The sequence below is a fragment of the Corvus hawaiiensis genome, chromosome 17 (assembly GCF_020740725.1).
Source record: "Corvus hawaiiensis isolate bCorHaw1 chromosome 17, bCorHaw1.pri.cur, whole genome shotgun sequence".
NCBI classification, from domain to species: Eukaryota; Metazoa; Chordata; class Aves; order Passeriformes; family Corvidae; genus Corvus; species Corvus hawaiiensis.
Window position 1 is genome coordinate 11083156 of NC_063229.1, and position 16403 is coordinate 11099558.

Below are 16403 nucleotides of genomic sequence, written 5' to 3' on the forward strand. Positions count from 1 at the left end.
AAAAACCCAGAAGTTTTTTCTTACTCTGTCGCCAGCTGGACCCATTGGACCAGGGAGGCCTCTTAGTCCTCTTGGGCCCTAATTAAGAAAACAAATCAGTTCAAACTCAATCTCTGTTTGTGTAACCAAGGTGACTGATGGCTCCATTGAGCTCCACAGTGAAAGGGCCATGGGAATGGTGGGAAGAGAAGAGGAGGGGATACCTGCAGGCCGACACCGCCCGGAATTCCTGGAGGGCCGGGAGGGCCAGGGTTACCCTGGGAGAGAAAAATCAATCAGACAAGAGGAGAGACATCAGGAGCCTGCAAACACACAGCCAGGGACTCCCCATCTTATTTCTTCTTGAGCTCCCTCTCTCCCTTCCAGATTTCTCTGCAGAATTTGCTTCTACGTTATAGACAATTTCTTCTACATGCAAGAACGTTCTGATCAGTCAGGAATTTATCCAAGTGATTAATGCAAGGCTTTTCCTGAGCTGACATCCCTGCATGGGAAAGGACAGCTGTTAACTCAAATTGATCTTAACATGATGATCCCTGGGAAGATGAATTTTCTTGGAGAGTCAGCACAGGGTCCTACAGGGAGAGCAGTGGAACCCAGTGCACTTCAGCCAAAGTAACTGCTCCTTGTTCAGCCAACAGCCTCATTCCTCCCTGACTCCTTGAAAAAAATCACTTATTTCTTTTTCAAGATGTTTTTAAAGAGAAAAATCCTCCCCCTTTAAACTGAAGTTTACCTTCTCTCCTTGTTTTCCTACTTCACCAGGCTCCCCTTTGTGACCAGCGTGTCCCTAGAAATAAGAGTTCTGATTAATCACATCCTGAGTCTTGCTTTAAAAATTAAATTTTATGAGACAGTTGGGAAACCTAAACCCCCACATCTCAAATGACTTACAAGAAAAACAATCTGTAGGTGTGCTGTACCCAGGTGAATGCAGATACCTCCTGGGGGAGGTTATCCAGGTACCAGTGTCAGAATTGATGTCATTTCAGGAAATGCCCAGATTTGGTTTTCCAGAGTGACTTGCACTGGACTAAGCTCATGATCTGGATGCAGTTCTCAAATACAGATCAGGGACCAGAACTCAGTTCCCATCACCCCTGAAAATGGGGATGAGTCACTTCTGAAAACCCCACTCTGTATCTTTTACGTCCCTTTTTAGGTCATCTTTAATGTCTGCATCATCAAGCTTGCAAAGAAATCCATGTCCCACTGAAAGCTTTTATATAAGCTCTGATTCAATTTGTGTCTTGGCTCTCTTCCTATTACGTGGGAGAGACCCAGCCCAATTTCAGCCATGGCAGATGTTATTCCTCACCACAACAAAGGTCCTGTGCATCATTTGCATCATAATTGGAGAGTTTCACAGGGTTTTCCTTTTCATGAGCTATGAATTTTGAGCAGTTATGTCCTAAACATCTTGTATTTGTAATTATATTTATGACTCAGCGCACAGACCAAGCAGACCTGAGAAAGGTCAGTTCAGGAGGAATTGAGAGCATTCCCTAGGAGCTCTCCCACTCACTGCCAACTTCTAAATCCTGCTAAAAGACCTTGAGTCACTTTTTACTTTGTCTCACTGCTGAATCCACAACTGCACAGACTTCATGTGAACCAGAGAGGGGACAGAGGAGGAGACTTTTAACTCCTGAGGGTGGAAACCTTGAATTTATATACCAGAGCCCAACAACTAAACATAAACCTACCTGGTGCTACACTGGCTATAAAAACAGCAACTAAATTACATTATATTAATTATGTAAGTTTGCAGTTTAAGAAGTTGTGAGGTTTTTCCAGCTCGCAGGCCTGGAAAGGCAGCACCTGGTTCTTGAGGCAGCCCTGAACTGCTGCCCCTGTTTGTTCCTGTCCACCAGCTCTGCCCCACTGGGCTTGCAGGGGGGTTTAATCTATGCCAAGGGTTAAATCTCATTTGGAATAAATGCAAATGCATGGCTGGTTTGGGAGGTGTGAGCCTACAGGAGACATGGACCGTGGATACAATTTAATCCCAGGGGTTCCTAGTGGTGTTTATTTTGGGGGACAGATCCTTGTATTGCAGGTGATGTTTCCTTACCTTGAAGCCTGGCATTCCTGGGGGGCCTGGGGGGCCTGGTGGGCACAGAGCTGGGCACTGCAGGGAACAGAAACACTTTGGTTTAACAGGCACACATCACACCCAGGGAGGCTGCTTGCATCCATTAGGTGAAAAGTCATGTGGATTTTGGCTCTAAATCCACTAAATCTAGTGGAATCGTGGCATCATGGATTGACCAACATTTCCCTATGGAAAGGGGTCCTGGAGGTCCTGGTATCCCACAAAATAATGATTTATGAATGGCCTGCTCCACTTTGAACATGGATTGTGAGATTTTCTGAAGGCTGACAGTGTCCACAGTCCAAAATGCCCAAGAACCCAAGTTTCCCAGTGCAGCTGGATCAGTTTCTTTGTAAATCATTAGGACCATATTTAATCCTCTGCAGTAATTGATCCCTATTGATTTCCTTTAGCCAGCTCCTTAAGTGCAGCAAGGACAGGCATCAGAGTTAATTGAAGGGCACCAACAAAAAAACCAATACCTATAAACTGATATCTGCAGATGTCTAGGGCTGGCAGAGCCCCTGGTGGGAACTTCAGCTTCACTGGGAACAAATCAGAATATGCATGGAAATTTAATGAGGAAAAGGCCATACTCTTGAATCTTTACAAATAGCTCTTAATTTGTTTGTTTTTTTTTTTTTTTCTTTTAATACAACTTCAGGCAGCACCTCTGTAGCAAAAATTTAATTTTCTAGTCTATTCCACAGGGTAACTTAAATTAAACGTGCAGAAATAACCTAATTTCCTATTAACTCCCATGTGATGTGCCATAAGGCAGTCTAAACTGACTCGGAGCTTTTTTTGGGGCATGCCAATTAGAAAACCAAAGAAGCTGTCACAACAACAGCTGTGAAATCTGCAAATGTCACTTCCATCGTTCATGGACTTAGCACTCCTTTCGTTCTCCTGAAAGAAAGGGATCAAGGCTTTCTCCGAAGGAAGGAAGCCTAAACAAAGCAGATGTCCACAGGAACCCGGTGCCACCATCCCTGGAAATAAACAGGGCTACACTCACAGCCTTTCCTGTCACAAGGCAGGGTTGGAAGCATGAAAAGCTGTTGTCTTTTACCAAAAGCTGAAGTTGTTTAGCACCTGAAGAATGTATGCAAAATGTGCATTTTGGGAAGAAAAAAATCAAGGACAACACCAGCACTGGAATCACAGGATGGTTTGGGTTGGAAGGGAACTTAAATCTTGTCATGTTCCACACCCAGCCATGGGCAGGGACACCTGGTTGCTCCCAGCCCCATCCAACCTGGCCTTGGACACTTCCAGGGATGGGGCAACCACAGCTTCTCTGGGCACCCTGTGCCAGTGCACATCTACCTCCTCAAAAAATCTTTCAGCCCAGGAAACACCCCCCCACTCTTCTGCATCCTGGTAAGGTGGTTTAAACCCACATCTGCAGGTCTAAACAGCGCATGTTAAATGGTCTGACACTCCCCCAGCTGTGCCAAGCAAAAGTCACATCAGGGATTAAACCAAAGCTCATTTTCATGCTACATAAAGAAAAACCTACCTGAAGGTCCCCGCCGCCATCGGGAAGGGCGCCTGGAAGACCCTGCAATTCAGGGAATGGTGGCTTTTAAATACAGGACAAACACGAGGAGGAAACACAGTTTCTAGGATGATTTTTACAGAGCCAGCTCAGCTGGATCAGCACAAGGCACATAGCCCCAGAGTCTAAAGTGCTGCCCCTAGAGTGTTATGAGCTGCACCAGTCCTCAAAACCAGACACATCAAGGGTGTAACCATCCCCTGGAGAGGCACAGCTGGGCTGGGGAAGAGTCTTGGGCCTTAGGTGATGAAAGCAGCAAGTAGAGGAGAGCAGCTGTGCCTGGCTTCCTCCTGGCCTGGGGAAAACTCCTTGGGAAAGACGTCCCAATCCCACTGTTCAACACTCCAGAGAGGGCACAGCAAACCCAAAGCAGGGACTTGATTGCAAGCCCCACTTGCTGGTCCTACAAGAACAGATCATGATCCATGCAAGCACAAAAACTTTCCCTGAGAGAACAAGCAGCCCACCCCGTGCTCTGTGTGCCAGAAAGGTGCGGTGTCATTGGGTCCCTCCTCACAGAGAGCGCAAATAACAAACAAGAGATCATCAACACATCCAGGTGCAGCCAGGGAAAAGTCCCTGCTCTTCTCAGGGCACGGTGTTTATGCCCTGCTGAATGCTCATGGTAGTGGCAGCAAATAAAAAGTGCAGCAAGAAGAAAATTCCAGACTCGCCCCAGGAATTTTCTCCCATTTGTTTGCAAGTCTCAACTTACGGGAGGCCCAGGTGGTCCAGGAGGCCCTGGGAATCCTGGCAGACCAAAAGGTCCCTAAAAAGAGAGAAAAATAATAAGAATTCCCTTTCAATGTAAATGCAAAGGGAAATATCTCCTCAGAGTGAGGCAAGAGACAAAAATGAAACTCATTCTTCTGTGGTTGTGGCACATTCAGTAAATGGGGATTAAATGGTAGGAGAAACTCACAGAAGGACCCCGAAATCCATGTCCACCTGGGCGCCCACTGGGTCCTGGGGGTCCCTGTTGAGCAGAGAGAAGAGCTTTTACATCATGACACCCCAAAGCCCAGGCTGCTGGCTGCCCCCATTTGCCCAATCCCCCCGAGGAGCTCCATCCTGCACCAGACCACCAGCTTCCCAACGCACATCCTGTTTTTACTCCACATCCCCCTGGAATACACTGCCAGTCTGCATCCCTCAGGCACAGGGCAGCTCCCAGGAACCCACCAAACAAAAGCTGCCCCCAAACTGGGCACTTCCAGTGTTTACAAGGCTGCTGTGCCTTGTGTTTAAACCAGAGCCAGCTTCCCCAGGGTGGGGGCAAGGATAAAAATCCCACAAGGCTGATGATCTGCAGGACTCCAAGTCCCTCTGCCTGGGTCCTGGGGTGGGTTTGTAACACTCAGGGTATCCAATAAAATCAGAATCTTAATTTATAACTTTGTTTTGAAAAAAATATTCTTATTACTTACTGGAGGTCCTGGCAGTCCTTTTCCCTGGAAACAACATTTGAAACAGTAAAAGATCACTCAGAAACCAAACATACAGGAAGAAAAGAAAACCTCGGAAAACACTGCTAATTTTTTTTTTTCCTAAGTTTCCTTATCACTCCCTTGCCCCTAATTATTATAATTTTCAATCAGAGCAGAGTCTTGATGAATCCTTTTGTTGCCTCCAATAATTTGTATTCTCTTTCCATTGCTGTTACCTACAAGACATCAGTAAGAAAAGTAATGTGTGCTGACACAAGAGTGGGACATGGAGAGGAAGACAACATTCCAGTTTATCTATTTCTCCTTTTTCTTTTCCTTTTAATTCTGATAGACATTAGGTAATGTCTAATGATTCTAATAGCATTTGATATGTCAGTCTGTATCCCAAGCTGGTTTGCTTTTACAGCACCTCAAAGGCTCAAAACAGGTCCTGTGTTACCAGAACAGGTCACACATACATATTTAAACATTTCAAACAACATATTCACTCATTCAGACTTTGATCCCTTTGTTTGGGAAACAAAGCTTCCCATCCTCTCTTGGTGATGGTTTTGGCATAATACTGCACACTTTCATCACATGTGCTGTTCTGGGAGGTACTTACAGCTGGTCCAGGTGGCCCAGCAGGTCCTAAGGCACCCTATGGGAATAAAACAGGATAAAAATTAGCAGGGATAAAAGAGAAACCTCCATATGGGGAGTCACCAAGGCCTGCTCTCCTTGGAAACTCCAGCAGTGTCTTGCAGAAACAGGACACAACTGGAGATGCTCAGCTGAATTCACACATATAGGGACAAAAACTTATGGATAATTACCCTAGAAATCCCAGCTGGCATCAGATGAATATCTAAATATCCTCCATGAATATCTAAATGTTCATAACTTGACTTTTATCTACTTGAAATATTCTCATTCATAATACATTCATATTGTAGCTCCAATGACTAAGTTTTCTAAAACTATTAACAAATTTTGGACTTATTCTAGTGAATTTTATTAATTCATCCATTTCCCTTTCAAGCAAAGCCAAAGATTTGGCAGCTTCTGTTTCTTCACTAACCTCCTTAGCAAATTCCCAGTCTCCTTTTCCCAGTTTGAATTCCTACTGTTAGGCTTGACTGAAGCTTGGTCATCTCATGGCTTAGACTAGAATTAAGTCACCCTTGAAGTTGTGAACTTCCTGCTTGACTAAAGAGAAGAAGACAGAGACCTCCTTAACCCCTTTGCTGCATTGTAAAGCTGCCAGCTGGCCAGCAGGCTGTAAAATTAATCAGGGGTGATCATTCTGAAGCAGAATCCCAGAATGGTTTGGGTTGGAAGGGACCTTCAAGACCACCTTGTTCCACCCCTGTGCCATGAGCAGGGACACCTTCCACTGGACCAGGGTCCAGGGTCAAAGCAAGGACATCTCCTTGCACAGAGACAAAGTTTCCATGGCCTCTCCCCAGTCCAAACCTCTTTTCCAAACATCCCCAAAATGCTGCACAGAAACATCTCGAGGATGATGTCCTGAGCTGGAATTAAACGGTGTCTGCCCCTAGAGCAAGGTGGATGGGCAGACCTGGAGAACATCCCAGCACACACAGCTGCTCACTGTGACCCCAGGGGTGACGCCTGCCCTCTCCTCGTGTTCTGTGCACCAAAGATTAGAAATGTCTTCCCTTGCTCAGCTTAAGGAGAAAGACATGGAGGACCCAAGGCCTCGTTAGGAGTGGTCTTGTGAGCAGGGGACTGTAATCCAATAAAAATCAGCCATGCTGTGAATGTCAGCTCATTCATTTCTCTTGCTGCAGGTTACTCTGCTCTGCCTCCACTCACTTTTATCTTCAGGCTGAAAATCCTTACCATTACTGATGGTTGTAAGGGGCAAACTGGGATCTCCTCCTGCAGGGAAAACATTGAATTCCTGGCACCTCCTGACTTGCACCCTAATTCTGAAAGCAGCTGCATCGCCCCTTTCTGCTTTGACCAACAGGCCAGAAAGTTGGCAGAGCACCCAAAATGCCAAATGCTGTTACTTTACACTCCCTAATTTTGATATCTTGAAGAGTGTAAGGTGCAGAATGCAGCAGTGAACATTCCTGGTAAGGTAAGGGATTATCAAGTGCCTGAATGAGCTGATGCTACTGCAGTAAGTGCAAAGGAGAGACTCTAATTTACATCTCAATTTTAATAACATTGTCTGACTAGACTCGCTCTCCTGGTAACAATGTTCTTTCTCTTTTGATTAGAAAACAGTAACACCATAATTTTTCATTTTATAGTAATTTACTCTGTGAATAGACAATTATGGAGCGTGGAAAATACTTGATTATTATGACATTCATAAATAAAAGTGAATAATTATGTTCTCCTTATTGCTTTCAGTGTAAAGCAACAAACTTCAAAATGGTTTTTTTTTCAGTGAAGGACACAAGTATCTAACATAGAGGTCAGAACCCAACTCAACCCCAGCTGAAAATAAAGGGTTTTTAAAATTGAAAAAACAAGTAGGATTGATCTATTCAGTCTGTAAGCAGAACCAGGAGAAAAGCTAATCGATGGTGAGAGCAGCGGGAGATATTTAGGATAAAAATCCTTTTGGAAATGTTTGGCAATAAAGTATTACTGAAAACTCCATGAGCCCACTTCCCTACACTAAAAAGCTTTGCTCTCAGACACTCCAGTTCAAAAAACTAAGCTTATTTAGAAGAAAACAGAGTGTTAAGCATGAATTCAAATGCACAACAATAAGTAGACAGCTTATTTCAGTGAGTCCTGCAAGACTGAAATATAAAAGATAGGGAGAAAAAAAGAGTCAGACCAACAATGCTGTTCACTTAGAGTGCTGAAGCTTTTAGAGGTCTTTTCCCTTTTCCCAGGTTTTTATTAGACCAATTAAAACAATTTCCCAGATGGACCACTGACCTTGAAAAGCTCCCATAAATGACGAGGGGTCCCAGGTTTGCCCCATGCTGCCAGACTGAGTTACAAGATGTGGGAAAGCACAGCAAACCTGGGTGTGAGCTCTGTCTGGGGGCTCCTGCCCAGCAGTCAGAGAGGAAGTTCTGCTGCCCAGAAATTATCTGCTCAATTACCCTGCAAGGCAGGAGCTGTGAGCTAACGTGGGCATGGGCAGGCACTGCCACACAGCACAGAACAGGGCACAGAGCTGCTCACAGCCTTCCGCGCATGGTCCTGAGCTTTCCTAGTCTAAAAATCAGGGATCTGTTCCCAGATGGTGCTGGACTCTTCCCACAGAATGTCTGAGAGTAGCCAGGATTGTACAGCCCTGGATCTCTGGGGAGAAAGAAGGGCACAAGGGACAGAAAAGGAGGGGGATTTAGGGTGGTGGTGATGGACAGAGGCTGGGAGCTGTGACCAGGATGTCCGGAGCTGTGACAAGGATGTCCAGGCCCTGCCACTCGACTTTCCCAGTGGCCACACAAACTTTGCCTGTCACATGGGAAAGGAAGAAGAACAGCTCTAAAATACATGGCTGTACCACTCATCCCTTTATATAACTCACAGATTTTTTAGATTTGAGCAAGTCCTTGGGGCAATAAGTGGATTATTGGGATATACTGAACGTATTACAAAAATCCAGCCCATCACTGCAGCCCCCAGTCCAAAAGGCCAGCAAGCCAGCTGTGGATACAAGCCTTATATTCCCATCTGGGAGACAGGAGAATAGCCATGCTGGCTCACAATCTGTGCTGAGTGGCTCATTAATTGTTATTCCTTAATGTCACAGGGAGGCTTAAGTGTGGGTGATGACTGGGGATGATCTGAAGGACATCTGTAACATCTCTGGCAGTTGTTTCCCTGTCCCTGTGGTGCCCCTCAGCAGAGCTGGAATATGCAGGAAGCAGAAACAATTCTTATTTCTTGCTAGGCTGCCTGGGGAACACTATGGCAACTAATAATGCAATCATATGGACAGCTCCAGAAATAATAAAAGGCAAAAGTTTAAACAATTAATACACAGTAGCATTAATTATAAACAACGCAGATCTGCCAGCTCAGACTGCAAATAAAGGCCAAAATAACTTCACTTTGATAAACTTCATAATTAAGTCTCTCGACTGCTTCAAGAAACTTTTTGGATACTTGAAATATCCCCAGTACAGCCACCACTGAGGCAACCCAAGCAGGTTCAAAGCCGTGTGAAAGAAAGGTGGATCTCATGCCCTGCTTAATGAAAACCCACCTGGGACTGCATTTCAAGGATCCAAGTATTTTGCAAGGGTTTACATGAAAATCAACGCTTGAATATCACCAATTTACAGCAGAAAGTGAAAATCATCACTACAATCAGTGGCAATGACCATTTAAAGGGTCCTAGGATCTAATGGGGTACTCACACGGTCTCCTGGAGGCCCATTTGGGCCAGGTGGGCCATCAGTTCCTATTAAACCCTGTAAAAAAAAACCCAAAAGATCAAGAGAGTGCCATCCTGTCAGCAAAACATCTCAAAATTGTTCTCATATTTCTTGATTCAGCCAAGAGATGCTTCCCCTTCAATTTCTCCTGATATGCAAGACATGCATGTAAGTCCAGGACTCATATTCCTTCCCCAGTAGGCACAGAGAAAGTTGATGAGACACATCAGGAAAACACTCCTGCCAATGTGAAAGATTTAAAAGACCTATGAGAAGATGACAAAATACTCACATCCACTCCAGGAAGGCCAGGCAGCCCAGCTTCACCTGCAGCTCCAGGCTTCCCTGGTGCACCTTTTGGCCCCTACATGAGGTAAACAGTCAATTATTATAACAACATAGCAACAGAAGCGTGGCAGGGGTGCAAGGATGGAAGCTCATTTGTTGATGTGTTGATTTTACACCATGCAACATGGGACAATCCCATGAAGAGAGGCAAATCTTGTTATGAATCCATATCCAAATCCTAAGTTTCAGCGCTTTGGCTCATTCCCACATGCTCACAAGCTGTTCTTAGTAAGGGGTAGGAAGGGATGCAGTAAGTGGCCAAAGCAAAGGGCTCTGCCACCTGGTACAATTCTAAGCACCCCTTGGCAGACTGAGCAGCTGAAGCAGACTCAGAGCAGTGCCAGAAATAACCGTGTGATGTGGCTTGGTGCCAATAATTTCATTATACAGGTGATGCACAAGCTTTATCTCACTTGTTTCATTCATTAATTTAATTTTCATTTTATTTCACTGATAGCACTGAAGCAGGAGGTTGTGTTTGTCCCCTGGGGCAGCGCTGAGCATCCCTGCTCCCGGGAATTCTGTGGCAGATGAAGAGGAAAGTGAGGCTGTAAGTGCCAGCTCGTGCCCTGCATCCTCTCAGAAGGATGGACAAGTCGATACCAAGCAGGAGATACTTACTGGTGGACCTGGCAAACCAGGAGGGCCTGGCTCTCCCTAGAGGAAAGAGAAAAGGCAGTGTTAGTGCTGAACTTTGCTTTGGTGACTTTTTCCACCACTGATGTTCCCAGCTGCACTCAAATCCCTCCTTGTGCCCACTCCAAGGTTTACCACGCTCAGTCTCACGGAGCTGATGCTCTAAACCCTGCTACCCCCTAAGCAGCATGAGCCTGGATAGCCTTTTCCAACATCTACGGGAGCAAATCTGGGGAAATCCACATCCCCAGCCTCCCAGAGAGAACCAGTGCTCCTGAACAGTGCCCCCACCACCTCCAACTTCTTCCAGGCATAGTTAGGAGTTATTTGCACTTGGGATTGTCTGCAAATGAGGCAGAGAGGAAGCTGGATGGGTGTCACAGCTTCCAAACATCTCTCTGGGGAAACAGAGGGAGACAGGGGTAAACTCCAGGTTTCCAGGGCACAGTATGAAGCTGTGGTACTGCCAGGAGCTGGGGATTACCATGAAGTGAAGAATGAAGAAACTGTCTGCAATGATTTTCTTCATATGACTAAACTTGGACAGGAGAAGCAAATGAGCACAGCCCCCAACTGATTTCCACCTAATCCAATTGCACAATCTGGACTAAACACAATTTTCATATAATATTTCAAAAGCACTCTATTTCTTTTCTATTCTAATAAAAAGACACTTCTAAGAACAGCATTAAAGGTGCTTGTGAGACAGTATTTTATAAGTCTTTAATCACTTCTTCCAGGTCAGCCAGTTGTAATGCCATTCATAAATGTGTGTGTAGACTCCAAATAACAATTTGTATTTTATTGTTAGGCCCCAAAAGAAACAAACATTCGTGAACAGCAGGAGCTCGACTGGAGCTTGGTTTCCACCTCATCCCACAAAAAACCACTTTGTGTCCCAGTCCAGAGGGTACCCAGTCCTCGTGGCTTTAGGATAAGTGCACTGAATATTGTGAGAGGTATTGTGGGCCAGCAGAGGGGAAGGGGCAAGTTGGTACCCTGGAAGAAGAAAATCTCTGTGGAAGAAGGGTAGTTGTTAACAGAGCAAGGCTGGAAATAACACCATCCCACCATGGGCCTGGTAATTAGGAGCCAGGAGGCGTATGCAGAGCTGTGGGATTTATAGCATATTTCTATATTTACTGGGAAGGCTGTGGGCACATCTCTCCAGCCTGGCTGCCTGGAGCTGCTCAGGATTTCTGTCCTGCACCACTGACCGACCAGAGGGTCCCTGAACAGAGGCATCTTTATGCTCTGACTTGCTGAAGCAACTCCTTCAGTATCCTTTGCCCACAGCTTTTCCATAAATAGTTATCACTATCATGGCTGGGGAAGGTTTCCTGCCAAGGAAATGAAAGGAGCAGTTCTTTTGAAATGAAAAGGCATCTGGAAATGGCACTAGGGGTGGTTTGCTCCCTCCTCCAGCACCTGGGATTGCCAGCCCCTTGCATTTTTCCTTGCCTGCATGGTGGGATTCTGCACCACGAGGTCACAGCACCAGCAAAGGCTGCTGGGGACCATCTTAAACCTTGATCCTGCCATCGTGGACCCCTGCAGGACTCTGCAGGAGCACCAGAACTTCAGAGAGCTGAATCAAAAGCCTAATCAGTGTTTGTACCCCTAATGCCAGATCACCAGGAATTAGAGGCAAGGGCTGTCAGCAAAAGGAAATGCTCTCCTGGTGCCGTGTCAGAAGGAAGGAAGTTTAGTCTTTCTCAGCAAGTCAAGCCAGGAGAGAAAGCAAGAAAAAAACCCCCTTGATTTCTGAAAAGTGACAATTGCTTATTAGCAATTTAGGGAATTACATCCCCAGAAATAATTCACAGGAACTTGTCACTAATTCTTTCCATCAAAACATGCTGTTTCTAGTCTTGGGAGAGAGAGATTTTGCTTGTTACCGAGTATGAAACAAGAGGCTTGTTAAAGGCTTTAATTATAAAGTATTTCAGAGGGACTTAATATTACAGCTCCCCCTGAAAGGCAGGGATGAAAGCAGGGCCTTTGAGAAATTGTGCTGATGGGGTTCATCCAAGGAGATATCCTGAATAATTCAGCTGCATGTTCTGCACCTCTCACTGCTCACAGCTGATGGTAAGAGACTGCTGAACACCTCGGCAGCACCCACCCAGCTCAAAGACATCCTGCAACACTTCCACAGCACTCTCATCCAAAGTCACCTGTCCAGATGACCTGGCTGGAGTGGCTTACAGAGTTCAGGAATACAGTGCAGAAAATTTTCAATTGCAATTTAAAAAAAAAGTCTCAGCACCAAGAGAAAAATAAAATAATGTTTTCACTCTGCAGTGGCAGAACGCCACTGCCACTCAGGATCCACATGATCCCCCCCCATGCAGCACTAGGAAAATGCAGAGTAGTGCTGAATTTTATATACCATCCTTCTTTGGAGTGTACTGACAAAAAAAGGGCAGCTCTTAAGCAGGGAGGCTGCGTGACTGTGCTCAACACCAGCCACAGCCCAGCACCTCCTCCTGTGCCTTTTCTGAAAGGACTCAATGTCCTGTTGAAGAGCAGGAATCATCCTGGAGCCTGTCCCTGGACAGCCAGACCATCTCACCTGACCAGGGCCCCTGACATCCTCCATCCATAGGAGGGATGGAGCTCAAGTCTGTTCAAATAAGAGACTACTCCTGCGTAGCCAGAACTCCAGCCCAAAGCTGGGGCTGCAGGACTTTGCACCTTAAACACCTTACTCAGCCATTTGATTTATTAGGACTAAGTTCTTCACATTAATTAGATGTTGCTAGTTGATCCTGTCCCACGGGGAGCCTTCCAAAGCTTTCAGTTGTGGATAAAAGGGTGTGGGTCCCCATGACTGACACCTCCCCGGGCTCCTGTTTCCAAGAGCAATCAGAAGCCATGCTGGGGCTGTTCCAGAATTAAATATCCTGTGGAATGCAGGAACTGAACAACTGTGGGGTTTCTTCCCCATTTCCTCTCTGCAGAAGTTGAAACTTGAAGTCTGAAGGGCTTCACACTTCCCAAACTCTTTTTGCTTCCATAGAGAATCACAGCCAGCCTTTCCCAAAGCCTGCTGGCCACAGCACTGTCCTGCTGCAGGGACTCCACTGCTGCAAACAGGAACATGTGTCCTTTGCCCTCTTCTGGGGTGTCCCCTGAAGCCACGAAAAGCAGTGGAAGCTGCCAAGGTGCCAGCTCTGAACATCTCACACTACAAAACCAGAGTGAGATTCCCAGGAAAACATTAGCCCAAAGGACACTCGGAGGGAGCAGCTGGAAATCAATGAGGTTCTCTCTTCAGACCAGCCTGGGTCAGGGAGCTGCAGGGAAAGCTCCCCACCGCAGGCACAAACACTCCTTGTTCACCATGTTCCAGGGAACTCATACTTTTTTTTTTTTTACCTCCTTATCCAAAAGAAAATGACCTGCATGGAATGAATAGATTTTTTCAAGGTTGCTTAAGGGCCCAATTCCAATAAATGTACTTCAGATGAGCTTTAAAAACCCCTGCACTATTCCATAAGCAGCTCAGAGAGACAAGAGCTGCTCAAACTGGAAATCGAAGCAGGAACCCAGACTTCCACATTTGATATGGTCTTGCTGAAGGTCCATGTGATGCTCATTTATCCACTGCCAACTACAGGACACAGTTCAGTCCTTATCCAACAGATGCATGGAAGCAATATTCTTAATATCTATGGAAACATCAATTAAAAGTAACAGAACAAGATTTTCTCCTCCATTAAGTCCTGGGTTATGTAGTCTTCTCCCTCTGCAGGAGGTGTAAGGAGCTGCCTGCTGAAACAAAGACCCTCCATTTCATTTTGGGCCACTACAGACTCAGGTCTGCCAACACACGAGCCAGATCCTGACACGTCATGTGCCAAAGTGAGGGATAACCATGATGACAATATTGAAATAAAACTATTAAGATAAAAGCAGTGTCCAGTGCTGCATATTTAAGTCTCTTGTAGCCTCTCTAGAAATGTAGGTGCTCTGAAGCATCACATAAATCTCTCTCTGAACTACTGAATATGCACTGACCACACACACATCGTACCCCTGCACTCAACCTTGTGCCAAAAGAGAAATACTCTACTTTGCAAGCAGGGTCACGAACCCCTGAGCTCTCCCTGGATTGATGCTGCAAAGAACCTGAGGCTGCTCAGCACCTCCACTCGCTGTTCTGACTCCTGCAGAATGAGGTCTCTTGCAAGGACAGTGATTTTCCAGGTCCATCCACCCCTGAAGGATGTCCAGAGGCTGCAGATCTGGAGAACAAGAGCAGCTTCTCTGCCCCATTGGCTCTGCCCCTGCTCCACCCCTCGCCCGAGCCAGCCCCTGCCTGTGTCACTCACATCAATGCCGTCCTTGCCAGATGGTCCAGGGGGTCCTTGTGGTCCAGGAGGGCCTTGTGGTCCAATTCTCTGAAGGGACTGAGGAAAAGTGAAAGACAAGAGCTTATTTTTGCATCAGAAGAAACACTAGAGGGCTAGATCAGAAAGCAATGGCCAAGTCCCACAGCTTAACCCAAAATCTGCACCCCCTGCCAGCCTGGGTGGGCTCAAAGTTCCTCCAGAGCAGTGCCAGGCTCTTTGGAAAACCCAGAGCACATCCCCAGCTCCTTGCACTGGTGCCTTATACTGGGAATCCAAGCTGGTCACTGGGCAGCAAAGGGGTTTGATCGTACAGGAAATTGTTCTGACTACAGGCACTTTTTGGGTTGGGCAGAGGAGGAAATGCAAAGCCCATGGAAAAGGTGCCAAGTGCTCGGTAGAAATAATTAATTTATAGCCACAGTCTGATGGGGTGATGGCAAAGCCAGGCAGACACCAATGAACACAGGAGGAGAAAGGGAAGGTCTCCTCTCTGAGCAGAGTGCCGCTTAAAAATCTGGGATTTCAGAAAGGTCTGAGGTGGGTTGAAGGAAAGAAAGGTCCAATCAATGACTTCTGTATGGAGAGGGCTCCAGAGAGCAACTTGCTGTAGCTTTAGGGAACAAAGGTTTCATTGTAGAAGCAGCTCTGCTCGCAGCAGAGTTCTGAATTCCCAAGCCAGGCTGCGAGAATTCCTCACTAACAATGAAAAACTCACTGAGGAGTCACTTCCCCAGACAATAATATTAACACCAGACAGGGAAGCTTAAGGCAGCTTCATGTCTCAAGTGAGCAAGGGCTAAATATGCTGTAATATTTGAAAATTGATTGAGGAAGTGAGTAAGAAATTCTGATTCAGATAAAGACCCAGATCAGATCAGTCTAGCTGGAAATCTGTTACTTCATTTTAAAAGAAAACTGTTTCACTTGCATCAACACATCTCCGTTTTCCAAGGCTTTCTCTCTCATAATTGCAGGGCTGAATGGGAAAACAACACTTTTACAGGAACATAAACCAACAGTTTTTACACCTACCCACACAGGTACAAACCCAGGTGCACATTTGTAATAAACTTTAGACTAACAACCTGCCTACTGCCACGTTTCACCCCACAGGTACAACACACACAGCCCACTCTCTTTTACCCTTACAGGATTTTCCTTGAGCAGGAGATACAAATGAGGTTTCTCACCTGAGCTGATGCTGTGGCCAAGAGCTGACACAGGGAGAGGAGCCCAAGGGCAGAGAATCCAGCCATGGTGCCCAGGCTCTGCCTCTCTCCCTTCCTCCAGGCCGGCCAAACCCTTTCTCCTCCAGGGTCCAGCAGATCCCTCCTCCTCCTCCCGGGTCTCAGCTTACGGAGCAGAGATGCCTCGCCTCCAGATAAACCTGTGGCTCCAGCTGGAGCAAGGCGAGAGGGGCCGAGCTTGGAGCAGAGGAGGTGGGAGAAGGAGGGGGAGCAGCAGGCAGGCAGAGCAGCTCTCATTCATGCCCTGCTGGGCAGCCCCAGCCTCCTCCTCCAGGAGCCTGTGCAAGCGCTGGATTGGGAGACGAGACACAGGAGCAAAATTGGGTTACTCCAGCTGCAAATACAGAGC

At 46.2% G+C, this 16403-nt stretch overlaps 1 protein-coding gene across 1 annotated transcript in view; it reads right to left on the minus strand.

The window, feature by feature from the left end:
• COL9A3 (collagen type IX alpha 3 chain) overlaps positions 1–16269 on the minus strand; it is a 33231-nt gene extending 16962 nt beyond the window's left edge. Inside the window, exons 1-14 of the mRNA XM_048322068.1 lie at positions 15998–16269; positions 14787–14864; positions 10435–10470; positions 9758–9829; positions 9448–9501; positions 5709–5744; positions 5084–5107; positions 4579–4632; positions 4372–4425; positions 3618–3659; positions 2075–2131; positions 737–790; positions 204–257; positions 25–78 (exon numbers count right to left, since the gene is read on the minus strand). Coding sequence (XP_048178025.1) covers positions 25–78; positions 204–257; positions 737–790; positions 2075–2131; positions 3618–3659; positions 4372–4425; positions 4579–4632; positions 5084–5107; positions 5709–5744; positions 9448–9501; positions 9758–9829; positions 10435–10470; positions 14787–14864; positions 15998–16063 — 735 coding nt within the window. The 5' untranslated portion in view covers positions 16064–16269. The remainder of the gene's footprint in view (positions 1–24; positions 79–203; positions 258–736; positions 791–2074; positions 2132–3617; positions 3660–4371; positions 4426–4578; positions 4633–5083; positions 5108–5708; positions 5745–9447; positions 9502–9757; positions 9830–10434; positions 10471–14786; positions 14865–15997) is intronic.
• Positions 16270–16403: the final 134 nt, after the last annotated feature.